Raw genomic sequence first — 10,551 nt, 5'->3', positions numbered from 1 at the left:
ATCAGTGACACATAATTTAGGCTTTCTTAAAATTTTAGATATAATTAAAACACAAATAGTTTCAATAAATTAATCTAAAAATTGGGAAAAATCACTTGGTTGCAACAGTTGCCCAGATATCAAAATTTTAATTGGTGTAATCAGTCTATGGTCGACTGATCTCTCTGAGGATTGTCACTAAATAGTAATCAGTCGTTGAGCAAAAGTGAGCAAACTTTAGTGTTATGGGACAGGATGAAGGACCAGTGTATCCTGATTCTAGAAGAATAGAAGTTTTTTTTAAAAAAAAAGGAAAATGCATTTACGCACACAGGTGGCCAGCCTGTAGTGTGGGACTCTCACAAGGTGGTAAACTACCCACTAAAAACCTCCTCTACACTTCAGGATCCCAACCCGGAAACTGTTTGTCACATTACTTCAGGTTAGGTCTGAATTTTACCTAAGCCCTCAGGGCTCGCGCCTATCTAGCCATCAGAAATTCAAAGGTCTAAACCGCATTTAGGTCTAGATCTATCTTTTTAGCGCGGAGAATACCCTGGACAAAATGAGACACACAGTTCCAGTTGTCCTGACCCTCCAGCATCACTTGGCAGACAGAGTCCACCGAAAAAAACACCCAGAGTGCGTGTTACCTCAAGGCGGGGCCTTTCTCAATGTGGGCAGCGGAAGAATGTATGCTCCGCATCATCGGGAACACCCGGGCAATAAATGCAGTCCGGTGAACTGGTCTTTCGCATCAAGAAACAGTAGGACTGAAAATATCCATGACCGGTGAGAAACTGGGTGAGGTAATAGTCCACCTCACCATGTCGCCGTTTCACTTAAAGCTGGACCATCGGTATCAGCCGAGCTGTCCAACGTCCTCGGGTCTCTTGATCCCACAACTCCTGCCATTGCCGGTAGGTGCGGGTACGCTCTTCTGATGTGGCACGTTTCTTGCCGATCTCGCCTTTTCGCTGGTATATTGCTTTCCTCTCCTCAGCCAGAAGTTTGACCGGGATGACTCCAGCAATCACCAGGACGGCAGGCTCAGAAACTGTACGATATGCTGATGCGACTCTGAGAGCTGCTTGTCGCTGCACCCGAGCAAGCCGCATCCGATACACCTCCTTATTTAATGCATCTGCCCACACCTCAGCTCCGTACAGGAGGACGGACTGGACTGCAGACATGAGGAGCCGTCTTCGGCTAGACCTGGGACCACCGACGTTGGCCATTAGCCTACTAAGGGATTGCACTCCCTTAGCGGCCTTGTCCGCAGTACGGAAGATTTGGTCTCTCCAGGTCAGCTTATTGTCCACCATAACCCCAAGGTACTTGGCGGCACGAGTAGATTGGACAGTTACCCCACCCACGCGAAGTGGAACGACAGTGTCAATCCTCTTCTTAGTCAAGATTACAATCTATGTCTTAGCCAAAGCAAGAGATAGCCCGTGATCCTCCATCCAGTTGTTCACGGCGCGCATGACTTGGTTCAGTTTCAGCTGAGCTAGCTCAACGTTGCGTGCGGCAATCAGTGCTGCGACGTCATCGGCGTACCCAACTAAAACTGTCTCATCCGGCATCTAGGACCTCAGAAGGCTGTCATAGGAGACATTCCAGAGATCCGGACCCAGGATTGAGCCCTGCGCGGCGCCGGAGGTCACATTCATTGTCCGCGTCCCTTCTTTAGTGTCGTATATAAGGACTCGGGCCCGAAGATAGTCTTCGATGAGCCTGAGCAGGTACGCTGGGATGCAAAAGGTGTTCCGCAATGCATCTAACATATCAGCCCATCTCGCCGAATTGAAAGCAATCTTGACATCAAGCGTAACAAGAAGCACAGCTCGAAGAGAGTACCGACTATGACTCAGCCATCTGAACTGCTCTCCGGACCTCTTCAATTGCGTCAATGGTTGACCGCCCCTTCCTGAAGCCGTACTGGTGGGGGCACAAATCCCCAACAGCTTCCACGGCTAATGTCAGTCGGGAGCGGATCAACTTCTCAAAAAGTTTCCCTGCTGTGTCCAACATACACAAAGGCCTGTAGGACGAAGGCAGGTAAGGTCACCTTTCCCCTTGCTAATTAGTACAAGCCTGGCTCTTTTCCACCGCGACGGGAACACCCCTTCAGAAAGGCAGGCATTATACATATTTGATATAATTCCTGGGTTGACTTGGAAAACTTGTTTAAAAGCTTCACTCGGAATCCCATCTGGACCAGGAGCCTTGTTGTTCTTCAGGGAGAGGACAGCTGTCTCCAGCTCCTCATTATTTAAAAGCGGGATGTCTTCCACCCTTTCGAATATGACTTCTTGCCTCGGCGGATGGGTTGGAAACAGGGACTGGACGACCTTCTCCATGGTGGCGCCGTCCGGCCCCTTAACAGGCTCGAGAGGAGTGGCCGAACCCAAGGCAGCGGAAGCAACGTGGGACGACAACTCTTCTTTTAACCCGGCCACTCACCCAGCCAACTCGCAGATGTTGGAGAGCCAACAGCTTATTGGCGTGTCTCTCGCCTAATTCGGCGACCGCCATTCGCTGCTGGCTGCGGTTCGGCTTTGTGAGCCATACTTTAAATGTAGATTCTTTTAATTCGGGAATAGCCCGCTTTATACCTCGTTTTCATTGGTGAGTCCGTCAAGGTCACGAATTTCAATCGATACCTTTGGGTCGAGTGACCGCACGGACCTCTTGTCTCCGAGTGCTTTTTTTAAGCTCTCAGCAAAAGCGGCTTTATCTTTCGACTTCCCCAGCTCGAGCAATACATCCCCGTTTTGGGTCCGTCGAATTGCCTTAATGACTGTCTCTGACTCCGGCTTGGCTTTCGCCCGGAGTTCCCCCAAAACTTCAGCAAACGATCGCCCCCCGGAGGGCTTGATCAATATTGCTTCCAACCTAGACCTACTCGGTTTGGGCTTTAGCGCCGCGGGATTTCTTGACGCTGCTCTGGCCGGAGTAGACTTAGTCACTTTTGGTGTCTTCCCGTCACCTAATTTCTTTGTAGTGATCTCCGCCCGCTTCTTCCTGCCTCTTCTTCCTTCTCGTCAACTTTTTCTCCCACTGCCTCTCAGGTGACTGTTAGACATCACCCTCCTCGTAAGTAGTACGCGGGCTATCAGTTGGGTGTTGCTCAGGGGGGATTATCCTGTATTCGGTGGAATTTTTGGACGCCACAGGGGAAGTCTGCGTTGCCGTCGCTATTACCACAGGTGTCGCATCGGGGCTAGAAGGTAATGAGGTTCGTACCTTCCGCTTTTTGTTAGCATTACCAGCCTTTGGAGAAGCTAAGGTATACTCTTGGGCTCTTGCCTTGTGCCTGATCTTTCGGCATTGCATTACTCTGGCCAACAAATCCTTAATCTTTGGCAGGCCATCTTTGATGGTACGGTTAACGTTAGGCTGCTGCCTAACAGCTGTCTCCATCTTCTTGATAAAATTTCGATCTCTAAAAGGTGCTTTTCCTCCTCCTTCTCGGCATCAGCTTGTTGCTGCTGCAACAGGCCTAGATCGAAAGAAGAATAGAAGTAGAACAACAGAAAGAGCAGATAGTTCTGCATATCATCGAAAGTTATTAGATTCTAATTTTGTTAAAACTTTGGAAATTAAAATTATTCTACTTCATTTTTAGGCAGTATTATAATCTACCTATTGCAATATTTTTTTACTAAAATCTATGTGTCTAGAGACGTGTGTTACACGTTACAATAGTACGATGCAACGAATGATTATGAAAACTGGTATATCCATTACACAGGTTAATTATAAATACAGATTTTGTTAAGTGGCCAATGAAACCGAAGGGGTCGGAGGTAAAACAATTTTCATGCAGCTACTCTAGGTGCTTTGTAGTTATATAGATAATAAATAGTTGGAATTAAATGTGGAATCAACGTTGTTGTAACATTCTTTTTTAGGCGCCGGCTGAGCCAACAGAGTGTGGTTGTACAGTTATAGATATTTACTATTTCCTTCAACGACTAAATAATTAGGAAAATGCATTTATAATATATAACAAATGTTTATTGATTATAGTTGGTGAGTTCTTTTTGAGCTGGAGAAGAAACCCAAGAACAACGGGCCGTATCTTAATAATAATAATGCACAATCTATGAATATGATTGGACAAAATTGACAAGTACAATGTACGCATGCATATTAATTGACTGAAGGGAGTTGAACTCAAGGAGTACTACTCCTGGGAAATAGTATTTTAATAACACTACCTTGGGTATCTTATGAACCAATGGAATTTTAGATAACAATGCAATTTTTATAGATAAATATTAATCTAAAATCACCTATTGAGCATGTTTTTTGGACGTACTGATGGAATAAAACAATAACAATCGGAATCCCAGTTCATACAAAATCTACTCTGCAAATCGTAATATGACGTGAATTTAATCACAATTAGCATAAAGAATTCTTGTAAAAATATTATCATCAAATATTAATGATCACATTAGAGACAAAGAGATTTTGCTATAATCTTATACACCACTATCACTGTCTGGAGATCAACAGTTGTGTAAGATCTATCGTCTATAATGCAGATCGTAGGCCTTTCAGAGGCATTTATTAACTGGACCGTTTTTAGTTTTTCTAGATCAAGACTGCAAAAGTTAGTCTCTCCAATATACTCGTCTGATTCATTCGGAGAGAGTAATATTAACATCGATCTTATTCTTGTTCGTCTATGCAATCAGAGTGAAAGTGGGACAATGAATGTCAGACAAATAGGAAATATGCTAATTATCTCACTAAAAGTAGTACAACACATTGTATGATGCCACTTGTCACTTAACGGTATATTATTATCCACTTATTCTTTATTATTGGCCTAAGGTATCAAAGTAATCAGCAAGTGAGAGAGGTGCAAGTTTGAATCCCATTAGAATAAGTCCTCTAGTGAATAAATGTTTACTGAAATTAAGTAAACGTATTCACTGTTCTACATTTAATGAATAGTTGTCAATTTTATAACAATCTTATAGTTACATTCTTGAAGCTCTTGTCTTATTGGAAATGATATATTAATTCAAACAAACTCTCCAATAACATAAAGTTTTTTATTTTTGTGAGGCCTTTCGTACTCAATGAGTACATCTTTGGAATCACACAACTGAATGAAAGTAATAATAACAAATAGTAACATAAACCATTTTGTACAAAATAAAAACATATGTCATTAAAAATACAAAGAGGTAATATTCTATGACAGCACAGTATGTTATATGTATAATATAAAAATAAAGTTTATATTTAGTTAAATCAAATAAAGTAACGGTGAATTTTGAAAAGGTCCAGGTTCGTTGTTTACCAGATTATTTTGGTTCTTTTTTATAAAAATTGTTTCATATGCATCATGACATTTTTTATTTTGTACTTCTTTTAATAATTTTGCATTTGAAAAAGAGTGTCCAGTTTGAAGTGCATATTTTGCCATGGCTGATCTTTCTTCCTGTTGGAGTTAAAAACAGAGAGCTAAGGAACATAGGGCATGTTTTTATTTTAATTTTAATTTTAAATAATATTAATAAATTAATTAAATTATTAACATTTCATACTTTAAAGGTAAAAAAGAGATGGAAGGGTCACAATATTGTTATTTACACGTATGATACATGGTTTACATGACTGTCCACATCGCAGTCTAAACATACCTATTTTTGCAATTTAAACACTTTTTGAGTTTTGATGGATTTTTCTAAAATGTCACCCCATATCTCAGATGCGAGGAATCGTCAAGTGTTTACCACAAGAGTTGCAACAGGCCATTCTCGAAACAAAGGGAGCTGTATTTAGTTGTTTCAATAATGTGAAAGTTTTTTAGTAAATTCTCATTCAATTTAAAATGTTCGTCTTCTACTATACCAAGTTTTAGTAGTTGAATACTGGAAAACTTCACACAAACAACTTTTATTGTTTGAATTTTAAAATAGTAACAATTAAATTATGGGTTTCATTCCCGTTGAGCATTAGACCGTCATTACTAAACTAATGACATGCTTCACATAAAGACGTTTGCAGGTAGTTTTCATACTCAGCCAAATTGTCTGTTTTGACTGTTAAAATGGTATCGTCCGCAAGTAACCTAAAGTATGAACAGGTTAGGGAGGTCATTAACACAAAAAAACAGAAACGTATTTACACAGAAACACGTCTTTTATTAACCGTAATTACCATCAATTTTACTCTTGATCTTTAATCTCCAGTTTAAAATCCATATTGATTCATATTATAAAAACATTCGCTGTCTACTTACGCTCGTATAATAGTTTCATGAAATATGAATTGACTTACGTAAAAAGGTAAATTTACCAATGCTACCAAGCCATAAATTGTATTATTTATTTATTTTTTATTTCACTATATTTAGAACAAACAATGTTAATAACTTTTTATTTCTAAAAGCTTTTAGATACTGTGAAACAAAAATCATTGGGCACATTTGAAATTGCTACAAATTATAACAGAATTCGCATATTATGTTGTAAAAATATAAAATATAAATATCAATTTTGTTAAAATTTCAATCCTATTTTAAAAAAACTTGGAAAGCTTAATATGGTGCTGAATAGGTTTGGCGTATAGTTAATGCCCTCCTTTGAAAACGTTTAAAACAATTTTACACCAGATAAGATATAACATGTTTCTTGCTATAGAAGGCTGGATTACCTGCGGTATGTATAAGGCTAAGTTCGGACTATAGCTGCAGGAGATTAGTCCTGCACTCATCGACTGTTCATGTAGGAGCTTACCAACCGCTGCGGAGCGGAGATCCTGAGGAAAGGGATCGTCGAGTGCCTGGAGGATCGCCAAGGTCTGATCGGACAGATATGACACCAGTGCAGTTAGCCTACCCTTGCCCCCTCACACTCCCACGTTGGTTGTGCCCGTTATTATTAACCGTCCAACACGTCGTTCTATCCTGTTCTATCTTCCGTTGTTTCGCATGTTGCATTTTGTATCCTAGAATTACCCAGCTGCGGCACTCAAACTTGTGCTCTTAGCAGAATTATCCATCACAGCTGGATAATTTTTATTGCATTATAATTTATTTTAAAAATTTGGTTTAATTTAAATTTAAAAGTTTTTATTAGTTAGTTTGAGGCACTAAAAGCGTCAAACGTTTTAAGAAAATGTTATAATCTGAACCAAACTTTTGCTTGTTTAAAGGAATTATTTTCACCAGGCATTTCGTTTTCCCCATCAAGCGGTAGCTACCAAGCTCACCTTCTCTATTCCATACGCCTTTACCATTCTATTTTATAAAAACAATTCTAACCGTACGCATGAGGCATCCTTATTTAGATATCAGGACGTCGTTGAGTAACCGTTTAATACAGTGTTTCGTCGTTTCAAGAAAGACACGCATTTCGTCCTTTTTACAACAGTTTCATTGGATTGAGAACAGTTTTTCATTTGGTAGATCATTACAAATTATGGAAATATGGAGCATTGTGAAAATGGAGCTGTCCTGTGTAAAGACTGAGAGATTCATTAATCCCTGTGTTCCAGAACCAGCTAGGTCAAGTGAAGCCAGATTAGATGACAGGGAGTTAGAACCATAGACTGCTGAATAAGGTTGACAGTCTTCTTTTGGCCAAGTGTCTTTGGCAGTTCATGAAAATGAAGAGATTAGGTCAGAGAAGTCCCAAGGAACAGTTACTGTTCCCAGACGATGTGATGATTAGACATATGTCCAGGTTGAACCAACAGTCTCAGCAAACAATGAAAAAGTAATGATGTACACCCAGTGCATTGATCATTTGCTTAGCTGATCAGAGTTTGGCCAGAATAATAATAATAACTCATTATTGTTGTTGTGTACTTTTTACTTGTTAAAGAGCAGTCTGTTGAAAACTTTTGACTAAAAATGTCAAGTTATTTTCCTTTAGTTTTTAGTTTTAGCCCTATATTTTGTGTTTTTAAGTTAACTTATGTAGTATATGTGCAATGGTTTAAAAAAGTTAGATTATAAGGTTAGTGAAGGTTTTTATAAAGAAGTCAGGTGTATAAAGTACTGATTTAGAAGCTATGATAAACCAGATTGTCAATGATCGTACCTTGGCAGTAGAAGAAGAGAAACGCACGTCTGAGATAAGAGGTTGAAGCGGAAGATATACGTTTTGAGATAATAGATGAGTCAGATGTCCCAGACGTCAGATCAAGGCGAAAGCAGCAACGTGGTAAGACCACAATCAGTACCCAGAAAGCTGAAGCTTGATGGTAAAATGTGAGAGAACATTTAAAATTTTATTAGGAAGATGTTCAGCAACTATTCCATAGTAACCAGGCTTTGCGACGAGAACCTCTGTTAAAGTAGCTTCAATGATGTGCGTCATTGGCGATAAGGCCAGCAGGATCATTTACAGGTTTATGGATGAACCTGAGAGGACAACGTAGAATGGGTTGCTATGTTTGCTGGAACAGAAGCCAACTCCAGAGTTGAATATTCGGTACGAGAGGTACTTGTTTTAATCCAACCAAGTAGAAGACGAACGAGACATATCAGGAGTACCTCATGAGGCTCATGACTGAGGTGCAGCTGTGTGACCAAGCAAATGGAGGATGAGGTCGTGTTAGACAATATGGTTTGTTCAATAAAGGACCTAAAGCTGTGAGAAAAGTTGTGGCTGAAATAGCAAAAGAGCAAGATGCAAGATCTGAACAACGGAAAAAACAAGATATGTGGTCCAATTGGAGTCCAAGATCAAAACACACGAAAACAAACAAAAGAACAGGGTTTCAACTAATAACTCTCACAAGAAATTTTACATTTTTGGTGGAAGGGTTTTAGATAGAAACTCATAAAACCCTTTGCTTACTCATTAAGGAGATAAATACACTTACGTGGTATTTATTATCTCTTAAAGTTAAAATTAAAAGTTCCTTTTTACGCATTAAAAGTACGACAAGGTTTTTTTAAATTTTATTGCTTATAACTAAGTTATGGTGTTTGAGTGGTACATCTTGTACTTGAGAAAATAGTTATTCAATAACACTTTCTATTGAACTACTTATAAAAAATTAGATCCATATCTTTATTATGTATTTAAAAAGTATTTTTGTCGTAATAATACCAGTTTATTAAATTTAAATAGAATTGATTTATACTTAATAATATTTCTTCTAAAAATTAAGTTTTCTTTGTTTATATTTCTATCGCGATTTACAGGTAATAGGGGGGTTTGTAGAAATAACAAACACGATATGACTGCTAAATTTTCGTTCTGCTGCAAACAACAAGAGGTGAGGACAGAACAGTAAAGCCTTGTACAATAAATGACCGTGCTCCAGCAGAGACGGAGATAGCGTGTCAACTGACTATTTGTTGCAGAGATAATATCCTCCAGAGGTTTGTTATTGTCAGACTCTCTCTCGTTAATTTGCCTTTAAACAATTTCCTATTCTCGGTTGTCACAACATTTGTACAATAAATGACCGTGCTCCAGCAGAGACGGAGATAGCGTGTCAACTGACTATTTGTTGCAGAGATAATGTCCTCCAGAGGTTTGTTATTGTCAGACTCTCTCTCGTTAATTTACCTTTAAACAATGTCCTATTCTCGGTTATCACAACATTTGTACAATAAATGACCGTGCTCCAGCAGAGACGGAGATAGCGTGTCAACTGACTATTTGTTGCAGAGATAATGTCCTCCTGAGGTTTGTTATTGCCAAATTCTGGCTCGTTAATTTACCTTTAAACAATGTCCCTATTCTCGGTTGTCACACAATTCGATTTATATTTAACTACGGATGGTTTTTATTTGAGCAGTTTTAAAAATATAAAAGACCTTTTTAAAAGAAAATGCCTACAAATTATGCAAGTATTATACACTGGACATCATCCTGGTATTTTATCCACATCTATCCTGGTAACAACCATACCAAGTGAATGTTACTTTAGGAAAGAGATACTTCAATCAATTAATGTTTTGTATTTTGTTTCAATAAAAATTTTCGTTCGAAAATATGTCAAATTAGCAGCATGCTAATTACTATGTAACTATCTAAAAAATTAGGATAAAAAAATTTAAAATTTGGAATGAAGCGCGTCTAGCGCTGTAGTGAAAGACAAAGCGGGGACAGAGATTTAGGCCGATCTTTCCTCACATTTCCATATTAGTTTGGGTTTGCTTAACAGAATCTATTACCATAATAGTTTCATCTCCTTTCCTCTTGTTCCAGTACTTTGTATACCTAGTGAGACCTTTCTCACTGCCTTACTTTATCCTATTCCTTACTTTACTACCTTTACTTTATACCTTTATATTCTGTTAATTTATTTTCTTAGTAAAGTTGTTTCTTTGTATTCTTTGTACTCCAGGTTTTTGTTGTCTTTTATGTTATTGAATTATCAGAATTCTCTCATGGCATATTAATGCATATTAATCATAGTTTATAAACATATATTTATATTAATAATTCGTACTATAAAAATTATTAATAAGAGACTTATTTTTTTAAAGTTTTGTTAAAAGTAGAGCCTTTTTATAATAAAATTAGACAAGTTTGTATTTACTACTACATAGTAATTAACTTTTAGCCTTATAGGCGTTGG

At 38.5% G+C, this 10,551-nt stretch overlaps 1 protein-coding gene across 1 annotated transcript; it reads right to left on the bottom strand.

Moving 5' to 3' along the window:
- Nucleotides 1-821: 821 nt before the first annotated feature.
- Nucleotides 822-1,304, bottom strand: LOC124353253. The gene has a single exon (XM_046803185.1). The coding sequence runs from the start codon at nt 1,302-1,304 to the stop codon at nt 822-824; it is 483 nt and encodes a 160-aa protein (XP_046659141.1).
- Between the last annotated feature and the right edge of the window lie 9,247 nt (nt 1,305-10,551).

The sequence above is a fragment of the Homalodisca vitripennis genome, chromosome 1 (genome assembly GCF_021130785.1).
Source record: "Homalodisca vitripennis isolate AUS2020 chromosome 1, UT_GWSS_2.1, whole genome shotgun sequence".
NCBI lineage: Eukaryota > Metazoa > Arthropoda > Insecta > Hemiptera > Cicadellidae > Homalodisca > Homalodisca vitripennis.
Note: the sequence above shows the minus strand (reverse complement) of the source record. Positions and strands in the feature narration are given on the sequence as shown.

Bases quoted from the DNA above. Each gene is read 5' to 3' on its own strand.
- LOC124353253 (XM_046803185.1), bottom strand. From the start codon at position 1,304: ATGGTGGACAATAAGCTGACCTGGAGAGACCAAATCTTCCGTACTGCG.